Source organism: Lampris incognitus, chromosome 3, assembly GCF_029633865.1.
Source record: "Lampris incognitus isolate fLamInc1 chromosome 3, fLamInc1.hap2, whole genome shotgun sequence".
NCBI classification, from domain to species: domain Eukaryota; kingdom Metazoa; phylum Chordata; class Actinopteri; order Lampriformes; family Lampridae; genus Lampris; species Lampris incognitus.
This window is the reverse complement of record NC_079213.1, coordinates 24,094,377-24,108,817: the sequence shown is the minus strand read 5'-3', so window position 1 is coordinate 24,108,817 and position 14,441 is coordinate 24,094,377. Positions and strand designations below refer to the sequence as shown.

Genomic DNA, 14,441 nt, shown 5'->3' with positions numbered 1-14,441 from the left:
GGTAGTCTGCAGCCCTCCCCAGATGGGCAGAGGGGGTGGAGCAGAGACCGGGACAGCTTGGAAGAGTGGGGTAATTGGGCGGGTACAATTGGGGGGGGGGAAAGGGGGGGTGTCAACTGATGGAAGCAGCGATCATGATTGCTACTTAAACTAGACTATGACTGTTTTAGGTGGTGGTCTCTGACCGATTGCTCAGAGTATGAAAAACTAGGAAAGATCATGTCATAAATTTGGGGGGGGATATACCCCCCCCAGTGCCCCACCAATGTGTATTATGGTTACTGCCTTGCCATTATTAGGACCTGAATTTACTGCTGATTGGGTGATTTCTGTTTTAAAGTACTGGTGATGAAAGAGGATGGGCTCACCGAGAGCAACCACCTTGATATTTCCAACTTTATTTTGGTTACTCTACTTCACCAGATGCTTCTCATGTTGTCCCAAAAAGCCCCCCAAACGGGCTCGATAGCCTCGTTAACGTCACACATTTCTGAAGGGACACTGCGTGCCTGAGGTAAGTGAAGTAAAATAACCGACTAAACCTTCAAATGTCCAGGTTTTCCTTTAACCAGGGTTTTCCGACTGGACTCGAGCCGTGTTTATTTTGAACCGGTTTTGTGATCAGGAGGGCGTTGTTGTAGCACTCCTGCTCTCGAACACAGAAATGTGCAGTGGGGAAGAAAAAAATAGTGTGAACCAGGTATTTAGTGTTGTTGTTACTTTTGAAGGCACTTGGTTGAAGGGAACGATGGTGTGATGCTTTTGAAGACCAGTTGTGTTAACGTTGTCCTTAGTCCTCCTCTCCAGTGAGGGGCGTCACATGCTCACTTATGGTGAAACTGTTCAGTTTTTTCCCATGTGAAATAACCTGTGTTTCTAGTTTACAAGGAACTACAGAAAACACTACTAAAAGCGGAGTGCTGTATAGTATGTTTAATTATTGTTCAATCTGTAAATGTTTTGCTAGAGTTTATATTCTATTAAACTGAATATATTCATGAACTCTGAACACTTGGATATATATATGTATGTCAGAAAAGAAATAAAACTACTCGCCAAAATGAACCTTGACTCTAATTTGGACAAATAACAACTTAAATTTGTTGGCATAAACGCATTTGCAGTGAAACACACCACTTCTACAGACTGAAAACAAAATGTCAAATGTATTACGTATATGCACAGAACAGCCACTTGTTTCCCCGCAGCATCCTCCTCTTCGTCACTTCATAATCACTCTTTTTTTCTCTGCTTCAGCATGAGCAGAATGTCGGCTATTTCCTGGAGTGTTTCAGTCTCCTCTGACAGCCTGCTAACTTTTCTGGCTGATGCGGCCTCATCCCTCTCTTCTGGGAGGCTTTTCATAGGAGAGCCCTTTTCAACAAGGTCTGTCATCCCTCTCTCATCTGCACCCCCGCAATCCTGCTCACTCATTTCTGCAAAGGCAAAAGCCAGAAAGTGTAGAACAGGAGGCGGTATGCACAAATTTTAAATTATCCAGAGATAATTTTCAGGTCGCTGCCACTGTTAATGCGATGATTCCCTCCGACGACCTCCTGACACAGACGTGCACAGTTCGAATGGTGAGCCGTGTCAGCAAATAATGTTTCCCGTTTTCATGCTGTTGTTGGGAATCTTTATCGGAATTATTAACTACTTCCCAAAAATCATTTTATAATCCCACTTGAAATCATTTTGCAACCCTTGGTCCCAACGCCTAGACTGAGAATTACTGTCCTAATATATATATACTATATATATCTGTCTTTCAGTAACTCAATTGTTCTGTCCTTGCGAGAATTATACTACAAATAAAATCAACTGCACATTACCAAATATAAATATCAAAAAGAATTGTCTCCCGATTACCCAGTTGTAGTTATTTAACAAAGAATGAACTCATTTTACAAGTGAGTGGACAATTTTTGAATTATTCAACTTCCTGTTATACAGTACCTACCTGTATCAATAGTCTTGGACTGAGCACCTGTAGAGAGGCCTTTGGGTCTCCATGTAGTAATTCTGCTTTCGGTGTTGTGAGTTGGATATTGTTTGACAAAGCTGGTGACTGGCAGATGCCAAGCCTTGGGTTCCTTGCTCGATTTGCTTCTGGGTGTGTGCTCCGTTTCTTTTCTATGGTCATCTAACAGAGCTCTCGGTGTCGTTTGCTCTTCCCTCTCATTTCTGCAACCAGCCTGTCCCCTTGTGGCTGAATTCTGTATAGAAATATCAACAGGCGCCCTGAACAAAAACTCAATTGGCTTAGCTGCTTCTTGCACTGGACTGTACTGCGTCGAGGTGTCAGATGTTTCACGTGCTGGGACGACGGTCGTCTGTATCCCAGCATCTTGAGTTTCAACAGGGGCCAGTTTGTGTTGATGGATCTCACAGCTCTGGGACTGAGGCGATGGTTGAAATGAAATAAAGAGAGGCTTCTTGCTTCCTGTGTGTCGGTTGTTCCCTCCACAGGTTCCATCAAAGAGTCCTGTGTTCTCCACAGCTCTCTGGTCACGATGGTTTCCTGAGCGTTTTGTCAGTGGGGTGAGCAACCCAGGTTGGGAGTGCCCTTGTTGTGGAGCCACCTGTGAGCTCTGATTTGGATAACAGGTTTCCACAATGGAAGCTTGGCCCAAATGTGAAGACCGGCAGCCATTTTCCACCTGAGAAATAGATCAAAAAGGACAATTAACAGACAGGGCTTTTCTCGGATATTAAAGAAGCGGTAAAATGGCACTATAATCAACAGAGAGTCAAAACTACAGGCTAAACAGTGTGATAACATGGGCAAATTTGGTATAGTGTCACTTATAATCTATAAATGCTTCAGTTTCTGTTTCAATTAAATTGATGTGATGTAACACATTCAGAAAGTATGCAAAATGTGAACTAGTTGGGGAAAAGATTCATTGCAAAATATTGTTGAGGTTTATCAAAGAGCTTATTTGCTCCATTTGCCCAAGAGTAAGCGTGTTTCTTTAACTCACACCATCAGAGTCAGCGCTGAGGTAAGCGGCCCATAAAGAGTTATGTGATGATGAATCACAGCATTTCTTGGGGCAATTGGTGAGCTCAGGGCATGCTATAGAGACAAAAAAAAGCACATTTTTCAGTTTATTGTCTTTTAATTAGCACATACACGATTAACTGAACACTTAATTTGAAATTACTTGGAAACTTACAAGGGGTCATGTTCTTACAGTTGGATAGCTGTTGGTGAAACACACATTTATCATTGTGAGGTTGCAACTATTCTTGAAAGCTCAAAGCAGGATTACACTTTTTATTCATACACATGCCTCTCAGTCCGCAAAAAAAACAAAAAACGGAGGCTCTATCCAATTTATTTATGAAACCACTTTTTTTTCCCAACAGCAATGTACTAATTCTATCACTTGATGGCAGTAAAGTCCACATAAGAGAATAATGTGACTCCAGAACCTGTGTGAGGCAGGTGGCTTCAGGTCTTCTGCACTGTAAACCAGTGGTACTCCTGACAGGAGAGGGGGAAAAAAATCTGACCTAGCAAAAACCAATTCCAGACCAAATGGCAAATCCATGACGTTTTGTAATATGATGACACATACTGTATTCCTGAAGCTGTGCTTGAGGTAGCCTCTTTCAGATATATCTTTTTTTTCACTGCCCCGAAATGTGAAGCTGAAATGAAGTGTCCTGTTAATCTAAAGCAAAGTGGCACTGCTATTCTTCTTTAGCTTTTTCTCATTTAGCTGATGGACAGACAGAATTTACCTCCACTTCCGTATCCCTCATTGCTGAATCCTCTAAAGAGATCTCCACACTGCTCATAAGTCCCTGACTGGTTTAGTCTGAAGCCCAAAACGGGCTCCTCTGGTTGGTTGAAAGAGAAATTAACTTCATGTCTTGCTTTGTTCCCAGTCTTTGCGCCACTGTAAGGACAGATATGTGCACTGAATGGTGCTGGTGGGATTGTAACCATCAGCAAAGACGATTAGCTAAGAGGAATACTCATCGAGGGCTTCAGAACAGAGTAAAACAGGATGAATGAATGATATCCTCATTCACAGAAAGCATGGATGTTTTTGGGTTTTTTTTTTTAAACAAAAACAGTAATTGCCAAATGATAAATACACGGTCAAAAAAAAAATTATATTTGAATTTTGTCCTGGTTCTTACTCTGGCTCGGAGCCTCCAAACAGGACATGGGCCACTGGGGGAATATCAGGTTGGTGCCTGGGTGTATTTGATCTTGAGAACAAGGGGCTACGGTCTGCCATATCTCTCGGCTGGGAAAAAGGTTGGAACTAAAAAAAAAACAAAGAAGACTGGACTTGAAACTGGTATTTAATTTTGTTACACCACAGTAGTTCTACGCAGAAAAGATTTTTCTTTTTTAAATTATTTATTTTTCACAGCAGTATATATTACAAAATGTACATCAAAACAATAACAGTTTCATTTTCTTCTCCCATTCAGGGTTTTTTTTTAACTTACAAGAGAAATAAATAAATAAAATAACAAAATATATATACACACATATATATACATAAATATATATATAGAAAAAAAGACAAACTTTAAGAACTTTATACAATTTGGGAGAGGTAACGTGTGTACGTAAGACTATACAGGAGAGAGGTGATATGAGGATTTCCAGTTTATGGTAGGGAGAGTGTGAAGGTTCCCAACGCGTGGTAGGGAAAAGAAGTGTGAGGGTAGAGAGAGAGGGTGTATTAAAATCTAATTAATTCAATATATCCACAAAATCTGGCCTTAAGGGCCTCACATATTTGACCCACTTGGTCAAGAATTTAACAAACTTCTTTTTCTGAAGACGGAGGGAAAAAGTAATCTTTTCCATAACATAAATGTCATTTACTAGTATATCTATCCACTCCTGTGTTGTGGGGGGTTCAGGAAGTAACCGATGTCTTGTGAGTGCTTTTTTACCAGCACATGTCAAAATACCAAATAAATACTCATCCAGCCGTGCTGCCTGGAAATCGGCATTTCCTAAGAATATTGTGGAAAATTGCAAGGGCAAATCATTATTAAGTATGCTTTTCAATGCTTTGTGAAGCTCTGCCCAGAAAGGTCTTATCATTGGGCACTCCCAGAATATGTGCCAGTGGTTGGCTTCCTGAAGTCCACACTGTCTCCAACATTTGGTGTCCCCCCCCATCAATATGTGCTTTCTGTTTTGGTGTAATAAAAAATCGACTAAAACACTTCCATCCAAACTCCTGCCATATGTGGGAGTTGGTGCATTTCCAATGGAATTTTTATACATCAAGCCAATCCTCATATGATATTGTAAAGTTAAAATTTTCCCATTTTTCTTTGATGTATTCTGTAGAGTGGGATTTTTTTGTCATAAGGCCTTTATAAAATCTCAAGACAACACCCCTATTTGAGTCTTTTTGATAGGCACCAATAAATATCCTCAGTATAGGATCATTAAAGTCTGTTTTATCTTTAATGTTATGTTCAAAATGATTATGTATCTGGAGATACCTATAAAAATCAGATTTTTCAAGATCATATTCTTTCCTCAACTTTTCAAAGTCTTTTAAGTGTCCCTTTTCTGTTAGGGAATATAATGTTGTTATTCCTTTTGAAATCCAGGACTTAAATCTATAATCCATTTTATTAGGCTTGAACTCAGGATCATAAGCACACCATTGAATTATTTGTGATGTATGGCCCAGTTTATATTCTTCTCATCATATTCCAGATTTTCAGTTGGGCGTTAACCCATGAATTTTGCACCTTATCTATAAACATTCCTAAATTTTTGTGAGCCAATACTGCATGAATTGGAGGATCATTCATAATGGAGAGTTCAATATCTTTCCACCTGGCATGAAATGTTGGGGTATATATGTTAATTCAGGGTTTAGTCTGAGCTGCAAAAAAATAATCCTTGAAACAGGGTAATGACATTCCTCCTTTCTCCCTTGGTAATTGTAGAGTTTTGAGTTTAACCCTGGGTTTTTTCCCTGCCAAATAAATCTGGAAATGATCTTATTCAATTCGGAGAATTGTTTTGAAGAAATTTCTACAGGGAGTGCTTGAAATAAATAGAGATATTGTGGAAGGATGTTCATCTTTACAGAATCAATTCGATGACTGAGACCAAGGAAAGAGACAGCATTCCATCTGTGCATATCGTCCTTAATTTTTGTTAAGAGGGGACCATAATTTATCTCTGCCAGTGTTGAGATTTTTTTCGGTAAGTATATTCCTAAATATTTCAATGAGTTCTGATTCCAATTAAGGCGGAATTTTTCCCTAAGGTGTTTTGAGGGTGTATAATTAAAAGCCAAAATTTGCGTTTTCTTTACATTTAGTTTGCATCCTGCATATCTACCAAATGTTTCTAGGAGTTTCATTAATTCAGAAAATGAGTTCGGGGGTTTACTTAAATAAATCAAAATATCATCAGCGTACGATGCTAGTTTGTGGTCTTCGCCATTTATGCAGATGCCTTTGATGCTTTCAGTCTGCCTTATCCACTGTGCAAGAGGCTCAATATAAAGCGCAAAGAGTAATGGCGAGATTGGGCACCCTTTTCTCGAACCACGCTCTAATATAATAATGTCTGAAAGGTACCCATTTATTTTAATTCGGGCTAATGGTTTATTATATAACGTACGGATGCCCTTTACAAAGTTTAATATGCGCAACGATCGTCTAATATTTTCGTGAGCTTGTCTTTGTGGGGTAAACCCAGTCTGGTCATTATGTATAAGCTGGGGAAGGATCTTTTCCAGTCTTTTGGCAAGGATGGCTATATATAATTTGTAATCAATATTCAGCACTGAAATTGGTCTGTATTATCCACATTCTAATTTGTCCTTTCCCTCCTTTGGGATAACGGAGATAACTGCCTCGCTCCATGATGGAGGCATTTTAGCATCCATTAAACATGTATTGTAAGCCCGAAGAAGGTTTGGTATTAACTCGAGTCGAAAAGCCTTATACTACTCTGACGGGAAGCCATCCGGAGCGGGTGACTTATTCGCTTTGAGCTTGGAGACTGCACTGTTTAGCTCTGTCTCAGTTACTGCAGCTATTAATGTTTGATTTTGTTCCTCTGATTTAACAAGTAAATTGAGAGAATCAAGGAAGTTTCCAATTTGTTGCTCATTCTCTAAGCGGGGTTGTGTGTACAAGGACTTGTAGTACTTCTTAAACGTTTTTTTGTATTTCACCTTGTTTATATTGTATGGTCTTAGAGACCGGGTCCCTTATTTTGTATACTGTGTTATCCGCTTGTTGTTTTTGTAGCTTCCTTGCTAAAAGTTTAGTTGATTTTGAGCCTAACTCATAGTATTTCTGTTTTGTAAATATCATCTTTTTTTCAATTTCCTGTGAATACAATATATTAATTTCATTTCTGATTTTCTTTATTTTTGTCATCAGATTCGGTTTTTGTTCCCTTTTATGTTGTGTCTCAAGATCTTTTAATTCTTTATTAAGGTTTATTAGTCTTAATTGTTTTTCTTTATTTTCATATGCACAGAAAGATATAGTTTTCCCGCTAACGACTGCTTTTAAGGTATTCCATACTATAGCCGAATCAACCTCTCTCTTATCATTCTCTTCTAGAAAATTTTTTATTTCCTCTCTCATTTGAGTCTTAAATTGTGGGTTGTTTAGGACACTTGTATTTAGCCTCCACAATGTTCTCCCCGGGTTATCTCTGATATGTATAGTGCAAGAGAGAAGTGCATGATCGGATAAGTCAATACATCCAATATCGCAACTATGCATTCTATGGCAGTCTCTCTTTAACACAAAAAAATAATCTATCCTTGAGTATACATCATGGGGGCATGAATAAAAAGTATAATCACGGCCTGATGGATAAAAATCTCTCCAAAGATCTAATATGCCCAATTCTGCCATTAGAACATTAATTTTCCTATGTAATAATGTAGCAGATGAGCTTTTTGATGAATCTAGTTTTGGGTTGAGACCTATGTTCCAGTCTCCACCGCATATGACAATTCCTGTGGCCCCTATCATCAAATCAAATATTTTTCTGTAAAAAGCAAAATCACTTCCAGGGGGGACATAAATGCTACCCAGTGTTATGATAGTGTCATCTATTTTTCCCAAGACTAATATATACCTCCCTTCCTTGTACGAGACCTCTGAAGGTTGTTCAAATGGTACTTTTTGTGATATTAAAATTGCTATGCCTCTTCTATGACCTGATTTATAGGATGAATAATACATCCTCGAAAACTCCATTCTTTTCTGTTTTTCATGTTCTGATGAAGTGAGATGCGTCTCTTGCAGGAGCACTATCTGTGCATTTTCCCTTTTCATTTTTGACAGTATTTGACTTCTCTTAGCTGGGTTTAAAATCCCATTCACGTTAAATGAAATAACTTTAAGAACTTGCTTATTCATAGTCTCCTTCATCGGTTACCACAAATAAACCCCTCCTGATGTCTCTACTGGCATTAGATTTGTACAACAAAAATATCTCTCCCAGGGAACAAACATAAAACAAGAACCAAGTCAAAACAATGTTTAACAAAACACCACCGAAACAGTTATGAACAGTTGTTTCCGATGTTGAGGCTCGTTTCAAAAGAGCCCAATGTCCCACGTTGCAACAGAGGTGGGGCCCTAAGGTGTGGCCGCATGCTAGCACAATGACCAAATAAAGTTGTAAATAATGGTTGGAGATTATAGAGAGAGAAGAAAAAAACAAAACAAAACAAATTGTGAACAGTTCGCCAATTAACAAGTCCCGACTATTTTAATTAGTTAGAAAATAGAACTGTAGGATTTATATGTAGCTATGTAAATAACCATGGTGAGGCACGGCACTCAAGAAATCAGATCAAACTTATCTGCATTTGGGCCAAAACTGTAGACCATCAGTCTCCTGTTGCGGGGGATCGCCCTCTGAACTTCTGGAGATGTTCTTTATATTAAGAGCGGGGGGTTTTCTTGGGCTGTGTGCCGCCTTCCGCTGAGTTGAGTTCTTGATCTACACCCCGGTTGCGCCGTCTCCCCGCCACCTGCCAGGTAGACAGGAGCCCGATCTCTTCTTGATCCGGAGAGGTGAAGGACTTCACCACAGACACCTCGTGAAGACGTATCCCTCATTGCCTCCGCAGCATCCTTGTATGTGCCGTCGTCGTAGAAGACCCGCATCTTTGCAGGGTACGGTGTCTGAAACTTTATTTGTTTTTCTTTCAAAACTTTCTTGGCTTCGGCATATCACCACGTTTCTTAAGCACTTCCGGGGGGAAGTCATTGTCGACGTAAAAGCGGGCATTGTTGCAGAACACTTCCTTTTTTCTGCCAGGCCCTCCGGAGCACCTTCTCTTTCGTCCGATAACTCACGAACTTGACCACTAGAGACCGGGGCTTTGCCTGCGGACCGTTGCGCCTCGGTGCTAATGCCCGGTGTGCCCGCTCAATTCCGAGGTCTCTGTAACGGGGAAGGTCCAGCGCGCTTTTAAATAAGTTGTCTATAAAGCCAACCATATAGGTGCCCTCTTTATCTTCGGGTATTCCGTAAACCCTTAAATTATCTCTCCGCGCTCGGCCCTCCTGGTGTATCAGCCTAGCTTCCAGGTTAGCCTGACGTTGTATTAGCCGCTTGATTAGCATTGATGTTGCTTGAAGCACAGACTCCATTTCGTTAATTCTCCCCTCGGCCTCGTCCAGTCTGTCGTTTGTTCTCGTTAGTTCTTGTTTAATGTCGGAGAGCTGTGCCTTGTTGTCTCTTCTGAACTCCCGGTGATCGTTGAGAACACATCGGAGGTTAACTTCGGGGCCGTCTTCGCCATGTGGCGGAGATGAGTTTGGGGAGCTACTTTGGCTGCCTCGTCTCACTTCGGGATCGTTTTCCATCACGTTCATCGTTGTCCTACGTCTAGTATTACCCCTTTTCTTCATCGTTCGACAAAAACTTTACAAGGGTTAACAGAACTAAAGTTTTTGGGGTTATTTCTCAAAACCGTCGGGGAGCTCAGAAATTAGGCTGTCATTCTCTCGGTGGCAGAACCGGAAACCACGCAGAAAAGATTTAAGCAATTTAGAGGCTCGTACTCTCAGGGAAAGGTAACAAATGTAACTCCAACATATGTTGAGTGGTACAGTAATATGCAATCATTTTAAAAAGAAAAGTCATTATCAAGGTGGCATGGTGGCGCAGTGGTTAGCACGGTCACCTCACAGCAAGAAGATCGTGGGTTCGAACCCCGGGGTTGTTTAACCTTTGTGTGGAGTTTGCATATTCCCCCCTGTGTCTGCGTGGGTTTCCTCCCACAATCCAAAGACATGTAGGTAAAGTGAATTGGCCATACTAAATTGTCCCTAGGTGTGAATGATCAGCCCTGTGATGGCCTGGCGGCCTGTCCAGGGTGTCTCCCCGCCTGCCACCCAATGGCTGCTGGGACAGGCTCCAGCATCCCGCGACCCCAATTGGGATAAGTGGCTTGGATAATGAATGGAAGTTATTATAAGGTTAAGATTCCTTTAAAATTAATATTGCTTTGCTACCTTATCCTGTTCCAGCTCTGAGCAGTTCCAGGGAGGAGGGGAGTAGTGCAGGTTAAGCTGTGTGTTTGTCTGGCTCTTCTGCTGGGGGAACAGCTGCAGTGGGTCTATTCCTCAGAGACAAGTTGGAGACAAATTGACTGTGCGTAAATAGACGCACTTCACTTGTTTTAAAAGTCTATTGATGAAATGCCACATGCTTAAACTTGTTGGCCTACTCCACTTTACTAGCTAGGAGACTGATTCTGTTTAAATGGAAGGAGGCTTCCCCTCCTACTTTTGCACGTTGGGTTGCAGAGGTTATGCAGTTACTGAAACCAGAGCAGATTAGATACACCATTAGCTGATCTACATCCAGTTCCACTCTACATGGAAGGCCTTTTTAGACTTTGTGGAGGAATTGGATGCGGTTTTTAGCTGAAATTGATCAGCTTACAATCTAGATCTCAATCTTCTCTCTTCTATCCTATTTTCTCTCTAATTACTTTTTTGTCCTTTTAGTTTACGCTTATTACTTAATTACATTATTATTTTTTGTTATGGCTTAATTTAATTTAATTTAACTTAACTGACATCATCTTGAATAGCATGCCCAACAGGGTGGGAATATGATGGGGAATTTTGGATGGGTCTGTGGGGAGGGTGGGTGGGGAGCGGGAGGGGTGTTGGAGTTGCGAGTCCATTATTTACTCCAGGGATTGTAGTGAGGGGGTGGAGCAGCGACCGGGATGGCTCAAAAAGAGCGGGGTAATTGGCCAGATTCAATTGGGGAGAAAAAGGGAGAAACTGAAAAAGAAAAAAAATCTAATAATTATCATTGGCAATCAGCAGCCCATGCTGCTCTAATTGTTACGACTATGTCTGTTCTCAGTTCAGTCACTCATTTTACCTTGTTTTTTTAATTTTGTTACCTTCCTATTTTATTTTGATATCCTTATCTGTCTGGTCGCTTCAATTCCTGCCCCAGCTTTTGCCAACAGTCACCCGTGGGGTCTTCCATACCTGTTCCCCATTCCCTGATTAGCTCCTCAGCATTTATACTCCCCTGGTTTCCCTATGTCCTTGCCAGATTTTCTAATATGTTTAGCCACCTAGTAGTCCAGCATTTTTCTCCTTGTGAACTTTTTTTTTTTTTACCTGACCTGCCTATGTTTAAAGCTGCTGCCTATAATTTGGACTCTGTGTTTGCTCCCTGCCCCTTGCCTGCTCTGTTGCCTGTTTTGGACTGACTTCCCTTTAACCTGAACTGTACTCTGAAACCATTTATCCGCCTGCCTGCTCCTTGTCATTTTGACTGCATATTGTACTAATTCCCTGGTGTTCCGACCTCTGCCTGCCTCTGCTCATTAAACCAAGTTTTATCATATCATCCTGTCTGTGTGTCCTGCATTTGGGTCCTACCTGAGTTCGTAACACTAATGAGCAAAATTCAGTGGCAAAGGATTATTTAATTCTACCTACAACCAAGTATCAGCTTTGGCATTGGAGGCATTAATGTTTGAATATAAGAAGATTTAGTTTGTGAGAATTGACTCCTTTACCTTGGCCTAAGGAGCCGTATGAGGCGGGGGAGAAGGGGCTGAGGGGGTCTGCACTTTGAGGCTGGTTGTCAGATAGACTTTTGTCTGAGAAGGCTGACTCCAGCACTGGTGACAGCTTTGGTGAAACAAAAAAAAAAATCAGTTTTAACTGTTACTCATATTCATCACTTTTCTATGAGAACAGTGCTGTCAGTATGCAAGGAGTGAGTATATGATTACTGACTGACCTGTTGATACTGTAATTTGTTTGGAATGCAGTGCTTTCGTCTTCTCATTGCTTGTACACTGGAGATATTCAAAATAGAACAGATTCAACTCTACCTTTAATTATCTGTGAGAAACATTTGGAAACAGAATGACTGGATTATAACCAGCGTTCTAAGTCTACCTGCAGCAAGGCTGGCTCTCATTCAGGCTCAGCTTAGATGGAGAACACGGGCTCATTGGGAGCTCCAGCGGCATATTTCTGATGAACCTGGCACCTCCTTTAAAATTACCTATGTGTGTTGTCTTTGGTGGATCTAAAAAAAACAAATAGGTAAAAAGCAAACTTAGGCAACCGACACGACAGTTCTTGTTAAAGTCTATACCCCAGCAGTTCAGTAAAGATTCTGGTAAAAGACAGACCTACGACAACTCATGAGCCACGATACTGAGAAAGAGCAAAACACTGATTTCACATTTTATTCTATGCCTGTCCCTTTATCATCGAGGCTACTGAGCCTACAAATTCTCACCTTGGTTTTCCTTTTTGGCAGCGATCTGGTTGACAATAAACAAAGTCACCAGGTCCATACTACTAGAACTGGAGCTTTTTGGGGAAGCTGGCAGAGGAATTCCCAGATGTTTCATTTTCTGCAACAGTTTTCTCTTTTCGAAGAACTCCTGTGTGACGGGGTAAAACAATTTGGTTTAGTGAGAAATAACAAGTTATATGCTAGTGTAGCAGTGACACAAATAATAATAATATATATAGATACAGATATTATTTTGACGTGTTTATTTTCTCCTTTATCTTTCTTGTCTCGTGAAAACTCAAAGCCATTTCACATGAGTGTATGTTCTTTGTCTGTTAATGATAGTGTTTGTGTATACTTGCATGTACCATGAACGAGTGTTCTTGGTGTGTGTGTGTGTGTGTGTGTGTGTGTGTGTGTGTGTGTGTGTGTGTGTGTGTATGTGTGTGTGTGTCTTGTGACTGACTGATTCATTGTACTGCTGTAACATGGGTGTTTATGGGATGCATTGTTGTCGGGTGCCGTGCTGAACTGTGTCGCCGTCTTTTGCTATATCTGGAATTATTGATAGATACATACAAATTGTACGTACCGCATTACTGTAATTGTTTCCTGTAGTATGCTGCCTGGAGAGTGACACTTTTCAAGCCCCTTGAGGGTTTTTTAGGCAATTCTCCTTCACATTCTGTTTCCAATTATATATTGTATCTTTCTTATTTTCATATGTGTAAACAAACAAACAAACAAACCCATCCTTATATTAGCAGCTAGGCTGAGCAGCGCAAATTTGATTTAAAAAAATTAGCCTCACCCTTTGCTTTTTGCTGTCGCTTTTCATCGTGTGCCGCTTCCTGTAATGTGTAATTAACAAAAGTTAGCTAGCAGCGCCGGCGTTAACAATAACTTGTCCGTTTATGGCCCCGCCAGGCTTACCTCGTACCGCCGACCCAATTCATTTTCAGACTCCGTGAACTTGTCTCACACAATGTCCACGACACAAACACGTCCAAATGGAGTATTCGTGAAAGAAGAGACTGCGGTTTTAGCGCCGAGATATTTAGTTTCTACGGTGACTTTAGCTTGGACCAGCGGCTTCTCTTGACGACGTCTTCCTGCTGGTCGAGACGGCGCGAGGCGGTGTTACATCAAACAGTTCGGCCATAACAGCAGCGGGACATTTTAAGACAAGGAACCAACAGTATAACTTCTTTTTAAAAATACTAAAAATCGCCGCTTATTAGTTCACATCTCGTTTTTTTTTACCGTGATATACAGCTAACTCGCAACCTTGTATTTGGAATGTTTTTATTTTGGAATTTTCAACAATGCAGACTCAAATAGCCTTATAAAGCCGTATAACTATCACATAGCTATTTAAATCAGTAATAGACACAGACAACAGGCCAGGTCACACACGTGTGACAATGTTACCCATAAAGTTTAGAAAAAACAGTACAAAGGTGATATAAAGGCCGTTTACCAAGCAATATGTTGGAAATTGCAAGGCAGTGTGGTATGGAAAAGGGTTTTATGTGAATCTTGTATCTATACCGGCGCTCACGGTCACAGGACAGTGCGAAATCGCCGATACAGTAAAAGTACAGTAGAGGATTTTACATACGTCAATCACGCAGCAGCCAATCGGCTCTTTCAG

At 40.8% G+C, this 14,441-nt stretch overlaps 2 protein-coding genes across 2 annotated transcripts; both read right to left on the bottom strand.

Annotated features, from left to right (window-relative positions):
- Nucleotides 1-1,060: 1,060 nt before the first annotated feature.
- LOC130110692 (uncharacterized) lies at nucleotides 1,061-12,565 on the bottom strand. Its single transcript, XM_056277866.1, has 5 exons — nucleotides 12,548-12,565; nucleotides 3,180-3,207; nucleotides 2,985-3,079; nucleotides 1,961-2,660; nucleotides 1,061-1,436 (listed from the first exon to the last, which is right to left on the bottom strand). Exons 2-5 carry the CDS (start codon nucleotides 3,187-3,189, stop codon nucleotides 1,234-1,236), a joined length of 1,008 nt encoding a protein of 335 aa, XP_056133841.1. The 5' UTR covers nucleotides 3,190-3,207; nucleotides 12,548-12,565; the 3' UTR covers nucleotides 1,061-1,233.
- LOC130109697 (uncharacterized protein C12orf40-like) lies at nucleotides 12,435-13,820 on the bottom strand. Its single transcript, XM_056276689.1, has 4 exons — nucleotides 13,721-13,820; nucleotides 13,599-13,638; nucleotides 12,788-12,935; nucleotides 12,435-12,571 (listed from the first exon to the last, which is right to left on the bottom strand). Exons 1-4 carry the CDS (start codon nucleotides 13,741-13,743, stop codon nucleotides 12,435-12,437), a joined length of 348 nt encoding a protein of 115 aa, XP_056132664.1. The 5' UTR covers nucleotides 13,744-13,820.
- Nucleotides 13,821-14,441: the final 621 nt, after the last annotated feature.

Coding starts and splice junctions, on each gene's coding strand:
- LOC130110692 (XM_056277866.1), bottom strand. Junction 2,661..2,984: donor TCAGCGCTGACTCTGATGGT/GTGAGTTAAAGA, acceptor TCTATTTCTCAG/GTGGAAAATGGCTGCCGGTC. Junction 1,437..1,960: donor GTCCAAGACTATTGATACAG/GTAGGTACTGTA, acceptor TTGCCTTTGCAG/AAATGAGTGAGCAGGATTGC.
- LOC130109697 (XM_056276689.1), bottom strand. CDS start 13,743: ATGAATTGGGTCGGCGGTACGAG. Junction 13,639..13,720: donor AATTGGGTCGGCGGTACGAG/GTAAGCCTGGCG, acceptor TACACATTACAG/GAAGCGGCACACGATGAAAA. Junction 12,936..13,598: donor GCGACAGCAAAAAGCAAAGG/GTGAGGCTAATT, acceptor CCCGTCACACAG/GAGTTCTTCGAAAAGAGAAA.